Consider the following 17,721-nt stretch of genomic DNA (forward strand, 5'->3'; position numbering starts at 1 on the left):
TTATTTTTCAAAAGGACAATGACCCCAAACACACCTCCAGGCTGTGTAAGGGCTATTTGACCAAGAAGGAGAGTGATGGAGTGCTGCGGCAGATGACCTGGCCTCCACAGTCACCGGACCTGAACCCAATCCAGATGGTTTGGGGTGAGCTGGACCGCAGAGTGAAGGCAAAGGGGCCAACAAGTGCTAAACACCTCTGGGAACTCCTTCAAGACTGTTGGAAAACCATTTCAGGTGACTACCTCTTGAAGCTCATGGAGAGAATGCCAAGAGTGTGCAAAGCAGTAATCAGAGCAAAGGGTGGCTATTTTGAAGAAACTAGAATATAAAACATGTTTTCAGTTATTTCACCTTTTTCTGTTAAGTACATAACTCCACGTGTTCATTCATAGTTTTGATGCCTTCAGTGAGAATCTACAATGTAAATAGTCATGAAAACAAAGAAAACGCATTGAATGAGAAGGTGTGTCCAAACTTTTGGCCTGTACTGTATATATGTACATATCACATTTCTCACGTCACTATATCACTGTTTAGACTAATCTGATGTTTGTAAAGTCTATAAACACAATGGTTACTAGATTACGTAGATTAGCTGGGCTAAACATTAGCCATCAGCGGTGTCTGTAATAACTCAATATACTGTCCTTGAAAAAATGATTTTCTCCAGTGGATGTCTTAGTTACGTGATTGAGCTAACTGGAGTAGTTTCATGTTGTATCCGACAACGGGAGGCTTTTAACAGATGACGTCCTGATGTTAGCTTTGCTGCTAGTGTTAACGTGTCAGCTGCAGCCACTGATGCTTTCTAGACATCGTGATTTCCCAAAACTTAATAAATACCACACATAGCAACACAAAACTGCTTTGCTAGCTCAATCATGTTGTAACAGCTGGATAGTTGATGCGTACATGCTGATTCAGGTGCTATCAGAGCCAATCCTCGCATCACTATGGCTTAATAATCAACTCAGTCAATAAAAACAACCTGTCCTGTGTTAGGAGTGTATGTCGCTGACAGAAAGAAAGAAAGAAAAGCAGCGTACACCTCACATATTTATTTCTCACAGTTGCGCACACGTTTGGCTGGCATGCAGAAGCACCGTCTGTTTGTCGGTGTGTCGAGGGTGCGAGCCGCAGCTTCAGCTGCTCAGGCAGAGAGGCTGTGTAGCCCGGTGTGCTTTTTCGCTGATTTGGTTCTGCAGGTTCTCTGCTGGTACACTGGAGACGGGGATCAAGCAGTTTGTCTCACTCGGGATAGATTGTGCTTTTTTGGTTCATAGTTTTTGATTGACGTGTGATTTATTCGCGTTTAGAAGGAATTATTTTTACCGGCAATTACCGGATAACGGAAACGTGGGCACAGTTATCTATATAAAATACACAGACTAACTAACTGATTGCCTAACATAAACAATTGAAAATTGAAAAAAATTAGCTTGCACCGTTAGCTCCGGTAAGGGAAAGCATAAGGGAAAGCGACTGACTGGAAGTCACGCACAAAAACACGGAAGTTGATCACTATTTACTTCCGTGTTCGAAAATAAGGTGGATTGCCTCATCCAAATTCACTGGCTGCCCCTTGTCATCTTGCACAAATCCAAAATGTTGCCAAATTGGCGACTTAAAGGAATACTCTGATCATTTTCATATTGAGACAACATGATGGATATCGTTGCCTATGGTAAATGTGAACAAATAAACGTTACAGAAACGCCGAAGCTGGCATTTCTGCACGTGCATTTAAAATCAACGTGTTTAAACATTAATTCAAAAAACGAGAGTCCGTTTTAGTCGTTTTAGAAGAGGTTTGATACATGAACTAAAGTGTGTTTATGTTCTGCACGGAGGGATACACCGGTGAGCAACAGCTGCAACTGGCTCTGGGACAGGTACGCTAGGTCACTCGGTAAAAGCAAACAAAGACATGACACGGACAATATTACTCACTCGACTGAAAGCTGTCCATCAGCTCCTGCAGGCCTGAGGCATTTTTTCCAGTTTAACTTAGTGATTGCTGCAAAGTTTTCACTCCTTGTGATGCACTCTCTGCGGCGGTTTTCCTCTTGATGATATATCTCCTCAACGATGGTAGCACCGAATCCCATTCTGTGCAGCAAAATGATTCCACCTCCGTAGGAATATGTTAACTAGCCCCGCAGCTACACCACCAGTCCTCCCCTGACCTCCGTCTCTCTGCCGCTCCGCAGGATTCAGCCTCTCTTCTTACCTGCACAGCATCCAGCATCCATGTGCGGTGATGACCTCTTCACCGCAGTAGGCATCACGTGACCGCGGTATTGTGGTGATGTGGTTATTGTCATAGCCCTAATGGTGATGATGATTATGATGATGATGATGATAATGATGGTTGTGATTATGATGATTATGATGATGATGATGATGATGGTGATGATGGCGATGATGATGGTGATGATGATGATGGGGAATGCATAATGTCAGTGAGAAGTGTAGAAGGACAGGGTTGTGTGTGTTTGTGAGGATGATCTCATCAAACAATACGACAAAACGATGCAGAACTATTATTAAAAAATCTGCTGTTCAAACATGAATTGAAGAAAAACCTCAGACTCTGTCATGAAAGAGACGCCATCAAAGAGACGTCATCAAAGAGATGTCACCAAAGAGACGTCATCAAATAGATGTCATTAAATAGACATCACCAAAGAGATGTCACAAAAGGGACATCATTAAATGGATGTCACCAAAGAGACGTCACCAAGAGACATCATTAAATGGACGTCACCAAAGAGACGTCACCAAAGAGACATCATTAAATGGACGTCACCAAAGAGACGTCACCAAAGAAATGTCATTAAATGGACGTCACCAAAGAGACGTCATCAAATAGACGTCATTAAATAGACATCACCAAAGAGAAATCATTAAATGGATGTCACCAAAGAGACGTCACCAAAGAGACGTCATTAAATGGACGTCACCAAAGAGACGAAGAAATGTCATTAAATGGACGTCACCAAAGAGACATCATTAAATGGATGTCACCAAAGAGATGTCACCAAAGAGACATCATTAAATGGATGTCACCAAAGAGACGTCATTAAATGAACGTCACCAAAGAGACATCACCAAAGAAATGTCATTAAATGGACGTCACCAAAGAGATGTCATTAAATGGACATCACCAAAGAGATGTCATTAAATGGACGTCACCAATGAGACGTCATTAAATGGACGTCACCAAAGAGACGTCATTAAATGGATGTCACCAAAGAGACGTCATTAAATGGACGTCACCAAAGAGATGTCATTAAATGGATTTCACCAAAAAGACGTCGTTAAATGGATTTCACCAAAGAGACGTCATTAAATGGACGTCACCAAAGAGACGTCATTAAATGGATGTCACCAAAGAGACGTCATTAAATGGATGTCACCACAGAGATGTCATTAAATAGACGTCACCAAAGAGACGTCATTAAATGGACGTCACCAAAGAGACGTCATTAAATGGATTTTACCAAAAAGACGTCATTAAATGGATTTCACCAAAGAGACGTCATTAAATGGACGTCACCAAAGAGACGTCATTAAATGGATGTCCCCAAAGAGATGTCATTAAATGGATTTCACCAAAGAGACGTCATTAAATGGACGTCACCAAAGAGACATCATTAAATGGACGTCACCAAAGAGACGTCATTAAATGGACGTCATTAAATGGACGTCACCAAAGAGACGTCACCACAGACACGTCACCAAAGAGACATCACCACAGAGACGTCATCAAAGAGACGTCATTAAATGGATGTCACAAAAGAGACATCTGATGACATAGTTTCTCTAGATGGCATTGCTCTGGTCTCTAGAGTGTAAAGAGTCTCTGAGTTGTTTGGGGCCAAGAACAATAACTTCAGTTTTGTCTGAATTTAACATCAGGAAATTGGTGCTCATCCAAGTTTTTATGTCTTTAAGGCAGTTATGGAGTTTAGTTAATTGATTACTTTCTTCTGGCTTCATCGATAAATACAACCGAGTATCATCCGCATAACAATGGAAATTTATAGAGTGATTTCTAATGATGTTACCTAAAGGAAGCATATATATAGTAAATAGGATTGGTCCGAGCACAGAACCTTGTGGAACTCCAAAACAAACTTTGGTACGTAAGGATGATTCATTATGAACGTCAACAAACTGAAAACGATCAGATAAATAAGATGTAAACCAGCTTAGTGCAGAACCTTTTAGGCCAATTAAGTGTTCCAGTCTCTGCAGTAGAATTTGATGGTCAATTGTGTCAAATGCCGCACTAAGATAATAAATAATGATAATAAAACAAATACAGAGACGAGTCCTTTGTCTGAAGCAATCAGAAGGTCATTTGTAATTTTAACTAGTGTTGTCTCAGTGCTATGATGCACTCTAAATCCTGACTGAAATTCCTCAAATAAATTATTATCATGGAGAAAATCACACAGCTGGTCTGCGACTACTTTCTCAAGGATCTTTGACATAAAGGGAAGATTAGATATTGGTCTATAGTTGGCTAACACCTCTGGATCCAGGGTGGCCTTTTTTAGTAGAGGTTTAATTACAGCTACCTTAAAAGACTGTGGTACATAGCCTGTTAATAAGGATATATTGATCATATCTAATATATGAGTGTTAACTAAAGGAAAGACCTCCTTAAGTAGCCTAGTTGGGATGGGGTCTAAGAGACACGTTGATGATTTAGATGAAGAAATCACTGCGGTCAATTCTTGAAGAGAAATTGGTGAGAAGCAATCTAAATATATATTAGGTCTTACAGCTGTGTTTGAGGTTAGATAGGTACTATCTGAGGACAGGAGGTCATGAATTTTGCCTCTACTAGTTAGAATTTTGTCATTAAAAAAGTTTATAAAATCATTACTGCTAAGGGCTAAAGGAATACAAGGCTCAATAGAGCTTTGACTCTCAGTCAGCCTGGCTACAGTGCTGAAAAGAAACCTGGGGTTGTTCTTATTGTCTTCTATTAATGCTGAGTAATAGTTTGCTCTGGCATTGCGGAGGCTCCTCTTATAAGTTTTGAGACTGTCTGTCCAGATTAAACGAGATTCTTCCAGTTTGGTTAATCGCCAATTCCTTTCAAATTTTCGCAATATTTGTTATAACTTACGGGTTTGAGAGTTATACCAAGGAGCGAACTTTCTTTGCTTTTTTAACTTCTTTTTAAGAGGAGCTACAGAGTCAAGTGTTGTTCGCAGTGAGCCTACGGCGCTATCAACAAAATGATCAAAGTCGGTAAATAATCAAAGTCTCAAACTCTGTCTCTCTCTCTCTCTGTCTCTCTTTCTCTCTAATTGTGTCATATGGATTACTGTTAATTTATCATGCTGATCTGTTCTGTACGACATCTATTGCACGTCTGTCCGTCCTGGAAGAGGGATCCCTCCTCAGTTGCTCTTCCTGAGGTTTCTACCATTTTTTCCCCGTTAAAGGTTTTTTTGGGGGGAGTTTTTCCTGATCAGCTGTGAGGGTCCTAAGGACAGAGGGATGTTGTATGCTGTAAAGCCCTGTGAGGCAAATTGTGATTTGTGATATTGGGCTTTATAAATAAACTTGATTGACTGATTAAAGAGACATCACCTAAGAAATGTCATCAAAGAGACTCCATCAAAGAGACATCACAAAAGAGATGTCATTATAGAGACGTCACCAAAGAGACGTAATTAGAGACATCACCAAAGAGATGTCACTAAAGAGACGTCATCAAAGAGACGTCATTAAAGAGACATCACCAAGGAGACGTTATCAAAGAGATGTCACCAAAGAGATGTCATTATATGGACATCACCAAAGAGACGTCCCCGAAGAGACATCATTAAAGAGACGTCATTAAAGAGACATCACCAAGGAGATGTCACCAAAGAGATGTCATTATATGGACATCACCAAAGAGACGTCACCAAAGAGAAGTCATTAAAGAGACATCACCAAGGAGACGTCATCAAAGAGATGTCATTATATGGACATCACCAAAGAGACGTCCCCAAAGAGACATCATTAAAGAGACGTCATCAAAGACGCGTCACCAAAGAGATGTCATTAAAGAGACGTCATTAAAGAGACATCACCAAGGAGACGTCATCAAAGAGATATCACCAAAGAGATGTCATTATATGGACGTCACCAAAGACATGTCATTAAATGGACGTCACCAAAGAAATGTCATCAAAGAGACGTCACCAAAGAGACTCCATCAAAGAGTCATCAAAAAAGAGACATCATTAAAGAGACGTCACCAGAGAGACGTCACCAGAGAGACGTTAAGATGTCACCATAGACATGTCATTAAAGAGACGTCATTAAATGGACGTCACCAAAGAGACATCATTAAATGGACGCCATACGTCATGTTACTACATCTTGCTAACTTGGCCGTACTACATGTCACTAAGTCGGCTTCTTCTCTGGACCCTTTGTGCTCCACTGTCTCACAGGTTAACTTAGATAGTGTGACGTGTGTGGTTGTGCTGCTGCCGTGGTCCTGCCAGATGCCTCCTGCTGCTGCTGTTATCATTAGTCATACTTCTACTGTTATTATACACATATGATTATTGTCACATATGTACATTATCAGATATTAATATATTTCATTTCAACATATTGTACCACAATAACCAAAATTATAATTATAATATCATATCATAGGGATGTCGTATGCTGTAAAGCCCTGTGAGGCAAATTGTGATTTGTGATATTGGGCTTTATAAATAAAATTGATTGATTGATTGATTGACTTTCATTAATTTTGTTGTAGGCTACTGTCATTACCGACTGTCCTGCATCTCTCTCTCTCTGTCTCATTGTGTCATACTGATTACTGTTAATTTATTATGCTGATCTGTTCTGTACGACATCTATTGCACGTCTGTCCGTCCTGGAAGAGGGATCCCTCCTCAGTTGCTCTTCCTGACGTTTCTACCATTTATTTCCTGTTAAAGGTTTTTTTGGGGAATTTTTTCCTGATCAGCTGTGAGGGTCCTAAGGACAGACTGATATCGTATGCTGTAAAGCCCTGTGAGGCAAACTGTGATTTGTGATATTGGGCTTTATAAATTAAATTGAATTGAATTGAATTGAACTGAATCAAAGAGACATCACCAAAGAGACATCACCAAAGAAATGTCATTAAAGAGACGTCACCAAAGAGACGTCATCAAAGAGACACCATCAAAGAGACCTCACCAAAGAAGTGTCATTAAAGACACGTCACCAATAAGACATCACCAAAGAGACGCCATCAATGAGACGTCACCAAAGAGATGTCATCAAAGGGCGTCACCAAAGAGACATAATCACTAAATAATTCATCAGTTCATTGGTCTGATCAGCTGTAAACACAGATCGCTAACATGGCCGCCCATCACCTGATGGTCAAAGCTGCAGTGACTCAGTATTAAATGTTAGACTCTAACCCTGATGTAGTTGGCGTTGATGTAGCGGTCTGGCCCCGACTCTTCCTCTGGGCTCCTCAGGACCACCCGGCTCTCAGGGTCTAAACAGTGAACACCAAACAACAACAATAAGCAAGAGTGAAAATGGCGTCCACAATAAAGTGCAGGAGGAGGTACTGACTGGGCAGGATGGTTTTGTATCTGTCTTTGATCATGTGTCCTGGAACATCGAGCTCTGCGGCACTCACAAAGTTCGGGGGGATCTTCTGTGGAGGAGACAGGGATGGGCTGGATGTTAAAACAAACACACCTCATCTCACACAGAGATCAGACGTGACCATGAATGTCCTCAAACAGGAAGTGTCTCCGAACATGAAGACATGTCGGTCTCGTTACCTGATACTCTGCATTCAGAGTGTTTGTGTCCTCGGCAGCCTGCTGCAGCATCAAGTGTGTGAGAGGTCGTGACGATGTGTGAAGCAGCTGAAGCCACACCTCCTTCGGAGTAGAGACGGAGCACACGGGCTCCGCCCCCAGACTGCTCACATCCAATAACAACGAGAGGTTTGAGCCCCGCCTACAAAAGAGCCAATCAAGAAAGAGCACGATGATTGTTCATGTGACCCATTTCTGAAAAGTCAGAACATTCTGAAAAGTGAGGATGTTTGAAGACAGTCAGACAGTAAGGACGTTTGAGGACAGTCAGACAGTGAGGACGTTTGAGGACAGTCAGACAGTGAGGACATTTGAGGACAGTCAGACAGTGAGGACATTTGAGGACAGTCAGACAGTGAGGACGTTTGAGGACTTTGGACGTTTCTACAGAAATAAAGAAAAAGATGAATTTCTCAGTGAATTAAAGACACTGTGTTTGGTTGTGTGTGTGTGTGTGTGTGTGTGTTCTCACCTTTCCTGCAGGCGGATGGAGGCTTTGCGAGGAGGTGTGGCCATTGGTGGGGGCGTGGTCGCATCATCAGCAGGAGGGGGGGCTGAGCCCACTGACGACATACTCATGGTGTGTTTGTTTGTGTGTGTTTTTATGTGTTAGAGTTGGTCAACAGCGTCCTACAGGACAGACAGACAGACAGATGGACCATTAATGTCAGAGTGAACTGAAGCACTGGTTTGATTCAAATACTAAAGTCTATAAACTGTGGCATCCGTCTGTGGAAATGTGTGAGCAGGGTGAAGGAACGGGTGGATGGGTCCAAAAACTACCGACTGGATGCCAGTGTTCACTTCCTGTATGAATGTGGAGCCAAACCATGTTTTTTCTAAACGTAACCATGTCCTTTTGTTACAGAAGCAAATAAATGTAAATACAATGTGTTTTACCAACTCTGTACTTTTGAAAGAGACTATCTGCAACCATATCCTGTGAAAACAGAAGTTTATTTTGAAATGACAGATGTGACAGGTATAAACTGACATGACGTCCCAGAACATTAACAAAAGGCACAGGAGGAAACATAGGACATCTTTATGTAGACGTCAAAGTGCACAAACAAGGACGTGACGAGGTAAGAGTTGGAGTAACAAACATACTGCTGAGTTTGTGATCAATCTGTGTCGCGTAAGAATGACAAACCCACATCAGCTAAAACAAAATTTAACACCATTCAAAACGACAAAGAAAAATTAAAAACATGAGTATTTTATATACGTCTCATCGCGTTCCCGTCAGCTCTCTGGTCGTTCACAGCCTGGTCAACACAACACTGGATCTAACCCAACACTGGATCTAACCCAACACTGGATCCAACCCAACAATGGATCCAACCCATTACTGGATCTAACCCAACACTGGATCCAACCCTAACCCTGGATCTAACACAACACTGGATCTGACCCTGGCCCAACACTGGATCTAACCCAACAATGGATCCAACCCTAACCCTGGATGTAACCCAACACTGGATCCAACCCATCCCTGGATCTAACCCTGACCCAGCACTGGATCCAACACAACACTGGATCTAACCCAACACTGGATGTGACCCAACACTGGATCCAACCCAACATTTGATCTACCACAACACTGGATCCAACCCAACATGGGATCCAACCCTAACCCTGGATCTAACACAATACTGGATCCAACCCAACACTGGATCTAACCTAACACTAGATCCAACCCAACACTGGATCTAACCTAACACAGGATACATCCTAACACTGGATCTAACACAACACTGATCCAACCCAACACTGGATCTAACGCAACACTGGATCCAACCCAGCACTGGATCTAACCCTGACCCAGCACTGGATCTAACACAACACTGGATCTAACCCTGACCCAACACTGAATCCAACCCATTACTGTCTCTAACACAACACTGTCTCTAACATAATACTGCATATAACACAACACTGGATCTAACCCAGACCCTGATGGTTGTGTTCTGGTTTCCTCAGAATGAGCTGTTCATATGTACAGCAGGTCCTTGTGTACAGAGATCACTATGTTGCACCGCCATGTTTCTACAGTAGCCCAGATCGGACAAACCAAACACTTACTCTTGGTGTGTTCATAGTTATCAGCCCCTCTGTGAAACATTGCTGACTGGGAACCTGTATGTTTCTGAGAGGAAGAGAGATAATCCAGCTCCTCAACAATCAACACTGAAGGAATTCTAACCAGGAGAAGTTTCAGCTGGTTGTAATCTGTAATCTGTAATCCTCCTGAATCTGACACAGTGGAGTTTTAACTGGACTAACTGTTGAAGTGGTTGGAATCAACTGAGTTTGTGTGATCTCACAATCATCACCATCTTTACAGCTCTGTAGAGTTTTTTAGCCTCTTTTAGCTCCTAGTTTTAATCTTATGGTCCCTTCACTGTCTCCCAGCAGCTAGTCTTGCTACCAGACAATCAGAGATCTCCGCCTTCTGATAGTCTGGGGACACTCCTTTCTAAAGTGTGTTTAACACAACGGCGAAGACGGCCGGCAACAAAGCAACGCCTCTTGCGTTTTTGAAAAGGACATGCCTTCTCGGAAATGTGCGCTCCCCCTTTTCTCGTCCGCAAGGAAACAAACACACAGAGAGCTTGAAAATGGATGCCAAGAGATTTAACTCCGTTTTATCAAACGTGTGCTCATCCGTAAAGAAAATATTTTTTCCAGCGGATGTCTTAGTTACAACATGATTGAGCTAACTGGAGTAGTTTCATGTCGTATCCGACAACGGGAGGCTTTTAACAGATGATGTCCTGATGTTAGCTTAGCTGCTAGTGTTAGCTGTCCCTGTCACCTGCAGCCACTGATGCTTTCTAGACATCGTGATTTCCCAAAACTGAATAAATACCACACATAGCATAGCAACACAAAACTGCTTTGCTAGCTCAATCATGTTGTAACTAAGATATCCGCTGGAAAAAAAAAAAATTTTCACAGACCGTTTAATGAGTTATTACCTATTACAGACACCACTAACGGCTAAGAAATAGTAATGTTTGTTCAATCATTGTGTTTATAGACTTTATATATATATATGTAGCTAAAAGCTCTGCTGGTTTTCTACCCGGAAGTATTTGTAAACAACAAGGCGATTCCCTCTAACGTTATAGTCCGGCCTGACGGATGAGTCATGGCCTTGTAAAAGATTATGTTTCTTTGTTTTAGTTGGCGAGAATGTGTCGCCGCAAATGCGACAAACATCCACTAACTTTGACGGCTTTTTCTGCAAGCGCGGCTGAGCCATTTTGTACCGCTACACGTGTTTCTAGTGGGACTATGTTTAAAGGCACAAGAGTTCAACGAGCCACCGAAGGACCGCCCTGCAGATTTACTATTGGTTCTGCAACGTAGGGAGTTTTTTAAACTCTGAAATTGTATCCACCCATCTAAACACAAAATCAGGAAGAAAGTCATCAGTCTTTAGTTAAGCAAAGCGTCTAAAGACTGACTTGTGAGTCTACCCAGCAGCAGCACCATTTTGTCCCGACCAATTCTCTGAAAACAAGAACACGTATTTTACTCACCTTTCTGTTATGTTTCAGATTTATTTCACCTCAAGCTTCTGCTCTGCATTGGCTCTGTGTTTTTATCGTTAATGAGCTTCTTTAGAAAAAGTCACATTAAACTGACAAGTTACTTCTGACGGTTTTGTTGATGCCGCCTCAGTGAAGGAAGTTTGACATGTTGACTAAATTACTGATGTGACTATGAAGCTCCTGTCAGACTCACAGGATGCATGTCATCCTGAAATCTCCACCTGCCTGAATCACGATCAACAGATACTACTACATATTGTGTGTGTGTGTGTGTGTGTGTGTGTGTTTCCACATCACTTTGGATCTGAAACGTTTCAGTCTTTCTCCATCGGAAGAGAGTTTCCTCACAGCAGGAAGTCAGCACATCCACCCACCCCCACACACACACACACACACACACACACACAGTAGCAGTGTTTTGTTACTGAATTTAAACAAAGCTGTTCTTGAGTGTTGGTCATGAGATTAGTCGTTTCTCAGTCTGACTTCTTGTCTTTTCTTGTTTTGTGTCATCACTCAGACCAAATGTTTCTCAGTTAAGTTTCCCAGCATTCATTTCACACCTGCTAGCAGAAGATATGAGCCATAAGTGTTGTCATTCTACAGCTGCTGTTCTGTCAGATCAAACATATAAAATATTTTCAGAGGTGTGAGAGCTTTCAGTCAGTGTCCATGGTCGTCATCCCTGAGAGAACAGTGACCTGATGTCTCTGTTGAGTGTTAAACTGAAACTGAACTAATAAACTGTTTGTATGTTTGTCTATGAAAAGTAATGCACCAAAATTCATACATATCCTTTGTAATCATGAGCCAGTAATTTGTGTATAACCCACGTATTTTGAAGGCTGTGATCATGTGACCAGTTTGCTGATGGGAGTAAAGATGGAAGTGGTCCAGTTAGGAGGAAGGTTGAGGTGGTGGACCAGTCACAAAAGACAGAACGTTTCCACGCGTGTTCAGAACCATGACCTTCCAATCATTTAAGGTTCATCCTCATTGAGTTTCTTTTCCTAAACTGAACCTCTGTGACATCATCTATGGGACATAGGACATCACACAAACTGTTCTATTATGACACATTGATCAACCCAATAGCCAGAAAAAAGTTGTTGTAAAAGTTGTGGATTTCTTTTTCTTCTCAACAATGCTGTATTTAACCCTATGGGCCCGAAGGACGCATAGTGCGTCCAAATTCACACCTGTTCTTCTCTATGGATTTTCTCCACAACTGTGCATCATAGTGAGAAGCCACACATATCACGTGAAACAGCGGAATCATAGCTTTCCGAGAAGACCAAGCACTTGTCAATAGTCCAATGTTTTCACAGTGAAAAAAATGATAAAGTTACACTAAAACTACATATAACAGACCTTTCACACAGCTTTGCACTCTTGGATGGATTACTCGCGAATGCAGGGTCGCACAGAAATGCCATACATATCACATGAAAGCGCAGGAGAAGAGCTTTCCAGTGACACCACACACATCATTGTGCTGTCATCCCATCATGCTATAAATACAGATCAATTGTCTACCAAATAAAATCCTGACGAATTTCTTTACAATCCATTATACAGATCTTGTTATCAGTCACTTCATATAGTGAGGAATATCGTATCTTACCATGTCTCAGGCTTGCGTGTGTTTCTCCCTGTCTATCCACATTTGTAGTCCAGCTTTCAAAATGCAAATATCTCCATATTGTCCAGTTGACACTCCATCAAACTTTGTATGACAAGACCAGCCACTTCACCTTTGCGCACCCAGACAACTGTAGCCTAATTATGCATGCATGACAGGGCCGTAGTCACCATATACATTGAGGGGGACACATGCCCTCCCACTAATGCCCAAAATGTCCCCCCAATATATAACCGAAACTGAAAAACAACAACAAACTTTGTTTACTGCAAACAAAGAGGCAAATATTATCTTGGAGGACATCATTGCACTTGGTTGACTATTTTTCTATTATCTTAGATGTAAATATTAAATGTTTCTTTCAGATAAAACACATTTTTGACTTGTGAATGCGTCAATGGAATTTCTTGCAATAATGAAAAAATACTGGCAATCATGTCCGCCTGGCACAAACCACATGTTTTGGACAGCTGTGAAGTGACAGAATGTCCCACCATCATGGTTCTTATATTGCCAGATTCCAGAGAGTCTCCCCTCTTCATATATGGCAGAATATGTCATTTTCCAACTTGCTATGGTGAGATACATGTAAAAATGTAAGAATTTAGTCATACGGATTTGTTTTTTTTCATTGATATGAAAATTAATATAAAATACAGGCACATAGGAGGACATGTAATGATGGCAAATCTGGATAGCCCACACTGTCCTAAAAAAAACAAACAAGATATAGCATGTGTATGTAGCCTTTATAATGACTGTGATATGAGCTTAAAAGTAAAGGCAGTAAAAATACCCCAAAAAGGCCTAGGGCCCATAGAGTTAATGTAATATAGGTTTAGGAACAACAGCTTGGTTCTTGGAAAACATCACGTTTTGGCTTAAAATAACCACTTTGAATTTCACAATCGCGGCAGGAAATGCAACGATGATATCGTAAATAACACCCACTTTTTGTCAGGCTATCCTCACGAGAAAAACTCACGAGAGTTTGGTGGCTAAAAGCTGCTGAAAATACAGTGATGACGTTATGAACAAACCATTTGGTTGTGTGTTGAACAGTCGCTGCAGCTTGGCAGGTGTCTCTTCAAGGTGTCACACCATCCACCATCCCCTCCACCTCCTGATGAGGTAAGCTCAGATACTATGTCATTGCAGAAACGCTGATATGACACGTATGACACGTACGAATGCAACTTAGTCATGGTTTCTAGAAATCTTCTAGTGCTGGGACTGGGTTTATCTGCTTATATTTTGGTTAAGACAAACAGTGCAGCCTGTAGGGGGCGCTCTAGACCTTAAGTCTCATTTAGTGAACACATGAACATAATGATTTCAATAATAATAGGCATTGTGTTGCTCGTTACACTGGATTATACACATGAATCTTTCAGCACGTCATCCTCAAAGACTCAACAAACCAGCAACAGGAAGTTTTAAAAGAATAAATAAGTATTAATATTGAGGTAGAGAGTTAGAGTTATAATGTAGAGAGTAAGAGTTATAATGTAGAGAGTTAGTTATAATGTAGAAAGTTAGAGTTATAATGTAGAGAGTTAGAGTTATAATGTAGAGAGTTAGTTATAGTGTAGAAAGTTAGAGTTATAATGTAGAGATTTAGAGTTATAATATAGAGAGTAAGAGTTATAATGTAGAGAGTAAGAGTTATAATGTAGAGAGTTAGTTATAATGTAGAGAGTTAGACTTATAATGTAGAGAGTAAGAGTTATAATGTAGAGAGTTAGTTATAATGTAGAGAGTTAGAGTTATAATGTAGAGAGTAAGAGTTATAATGTAGAGAGTTAGAGTTATAATGTAGAGAGTAAGAATTATAATGTAGAGAGTTAGAGTTATAATGTAGAGAGTTAGTTATAATGTAGAGAGTTAGAGTTATAATGTAGAGAGTAAGAATTATAATGTAGAGAGTTAGAGTTATAATGTAGAGAGTTAGAGTTATAATGTAGAGAGTTAGTTATAATGTAGAGAGTGAATTACAGACAAGTCTTACCAGTCATTCGTCAGCCATGATGTTGTGTGTTTGTGTGATTCAGGGAGGTGTGAGTCGTCCTCTCAGTCTGGAGCTCCTTCTGACTTTCACCTACAACAACACAATAATCACTGAACATGTGACTTAAGTTAAATTAGAGGTGAAAGAGAAGACGGATCTTCGTTTCCTCTGTTTCCCTTCAGATCGATGATTCACTGACAAACTGCAGCAAGAAGAGACACGTGAACTGAGGGAAGAATGGAGTGATAGAGAAAGTGATAGGGAAGAAGAGAACGTCAAAATATGAGAGAGAAGAAGAAGCAGGAGTAGACATGTCCTGTTTTTCTGGCCGTAACTGACTCAAGGTGTTCAGGTACAGCAAGAGAGGTAGAGACCTGAGGGGAAAAGAAAATGAGTCAGAGAGCGAATGAAAAGATAGATAGATAATAAAAGAGAGGAAGAGAGATGCTCCAGGCGTTGATTATTAACACACCAACAACAGCTGCTCATGAATCATTCATGTCAAATCAGACAACACACCGCTGACACCAGCAGCACAGAAACACATCACAAAACAATCTACGACTGTGACGCTATTTTGTTTTTTTTTTGTTTTTTTTACCACCGAGGAAAAACAACAAACACACAGATGCAGCGTCACACCTCCACAGTGTTTTTCACTCATCAGTTTTTTCTAAACTTTCTGCTGTGTTTGACACGATGAGTGTCTGAGCTGCTGCTAACGCTCCCTCTGATAGAGGAGCTGGCTGCTTGCTAAACGCCACCCCCCACATAACAATTGCCAATCACAGTGGAGCACCTAGTGACAGCAGGTCTGTCAGTGTTTGTGTTTCTCCACCTGTTGAAGCGACGTAGCTATACGAAGCTGCGCTACTGCTCAACCTGCAAAAATAACACAAATCTCTTGAGACGCCCAATGTTGTGTTTTGATAGATTTTTAATGTCTCAAAGATATTGGGGATCAGTAGGATGATGATGATGAGCATAATAAAACTAAACAGGAAGTTGTTTTGGCGGATAAAGTCTTCATATGGTGTGTGATAAAGGTTTAAACTAACTTCAATACCTGAACACTGTTGGGCAAAAACAAAATTACAAAGAATTTCTTCAATGTCATTTTGTCAACAAATGTTTTATCAGGTAAAGTTAATGTCACCTCATGTTTGCTATTACAGCACAATGTTTCTAATGAACTAAAAAACATTATTGATTTTATTATTGTTCCAAGCTGCCATGTTTTATTTGTATTTATAACATTAATAGACCAGTTCTGAGTCACAGCAGCTGGTGACTGAACAACAGCAAAGACCAGAGAGAAACAGTCGAGAATTAAAATGAAATGAACAAAATGTCTGATTGTGCCAGGACAGGAAGTCAAAAAAAGATAACCTTCATTTTTATGGAAACCATCACCGAGGACGCCGTTAAAGATAAACAAAGACCTCTATGGCTGACAGAATTTGATGTAAACACAAAAAATCAACATAAAATTGACGTAATTCACACAGTTCCAACATGAAATAATGTTATGGTCTATATCTACATACCGGGTGGCAGCAGGATTTATATTGTTCTAAAAATAAGTCATGAAATGCAGTTCGCCGTCAGTAAACAGCTGTTTGACTTGTTAATGTGTTATAGAGCTTCGTTTTCTGTCCTTGTCTCTGCTCAGCAGCACGTCTGTCCATCATTAACAAAAATCATTAGACAGATCTCTGTATTAAACTTCCTGAATGTGACCGCAGAGAACAAACCTGTCTGCATGGAGAGGTTTGTATGTCTGCAATTATTTTTTCGTACAGACGCTGGGTTTTTCCACGAGTTTTATGAAGATGTTGGAACGCTGTAACATTAGTTTGTTTATGCAAACCGCAGACATATTCGCATACAGATATTATGATCTACGTGTAGCAGAAAAAAAGTTTAGTGTATATTCATCCTGTAATGGCTGCTGGACGCGCAGTAGAGGAGTGTGTGTTTGGATTGCATGAACTGAATTACTGACGTGATGAAAGATAACTCATCATTATAAGATTCATGTCTGTCAAATTTGTCTTATTGCCCATGGTTAATAGTCGTGGAGACGTCCACAGATAATTTAATGTGGTACCATTTTTCCCTGTAAAAGGTTTTTTTGGGGGAGTTTTCCTGATCAGCTGTGAGGGTCCTAAGGACAGAGGGATATTGTATGCTGTAAAGCCCTGTGAGGCAAATTGTGATTTGTGATATTGGGCTTTATAAATAAAATTGATTGATTGATTGAAGTAACAACAGATAACTTATCAACATGCTAGATAACGCTCTATGTCTGTTTCTCCGAATATTTTAATGTCATACTACCATATCAATATATGGAAATATTATCCACACTATATAGGTAATATAATGGTGTGGAGTGTGTGGAGTAGAAGAGTTGTCTTCTTCCACATTGAATTATATTATAAGATGAGATAAAATATCTTATCGCTGTCTGTTTATGAACTCCTGGATCAGAACAGAATATAGAAAATTTAACCACAAGAGAACCTGTTCATAGTTTGTTATTAAACAGATAATGGATCATAGAGGTTTATTTCTACTTGCCTGCAATCAGCCACAGGTAGCACATTAGCAACATTAGTTATATTGCTAACATTAATGAGCCTTCACAAC

General features: G+C 40.5%; 1 protein-coding gene across 3 annotated transcripts in view; it reads right to left on the minus strand.

Moving 5' to 3' along the window:
- Positions 1-17,721, minus strand: part of LOC117257872 (tyrosine-protein phosphatase non-receptor type 7-like) — a 39,328-nt gene that overhangs the window by 20,177 nt on the left and 1,430 nt on the right. For all 3 annotated transcript variants that reach the window (XM_078169681.1, XM_078169680.1, XM_033628241.2), the window contains exons 2-6: positions 15,070-15,159; positions 8,332-8,489; positions 7,821-8,001; positions 7,606-7,690; positions 7,446-7,525 (exon numbers count right to left, since the gene is read on the minus strand). In XM_078169681.1, coding sequence (XP_078025807.1) covers positions 7,446-7,525; positions 7,606-7,690; positions 7,821-8,001; positions 8,332-8,438 — 453 coding nt within the window. In that variant the 5' untranslated portion in view covers positions 8,439-8,489; positions 15,070-15,159. The remainder of the gene's footprint in view (positions 1-7,445; positions 7,526-7,605; positions 7,691-7,820; positions 8,002-8,331; positions 8,490-15,069; positions 15,160-17,721) is intronic.

The sequence above is a fragment of the Epinephelus lanceolatus genome, chromosome 8, assembly GCF_041903045.1.
Source record: "Epinephelus lanceolatus isolate andai-2023 chromosome 8, ASM4190304v1, whole genome shotgun sequence".
Lineage (NCBI taxonomy): Eukaryota > Metazoa > Chordata > Actinopteri > Perciformes > Serranidae > Epinephelus > Epinephelus lanceolatus.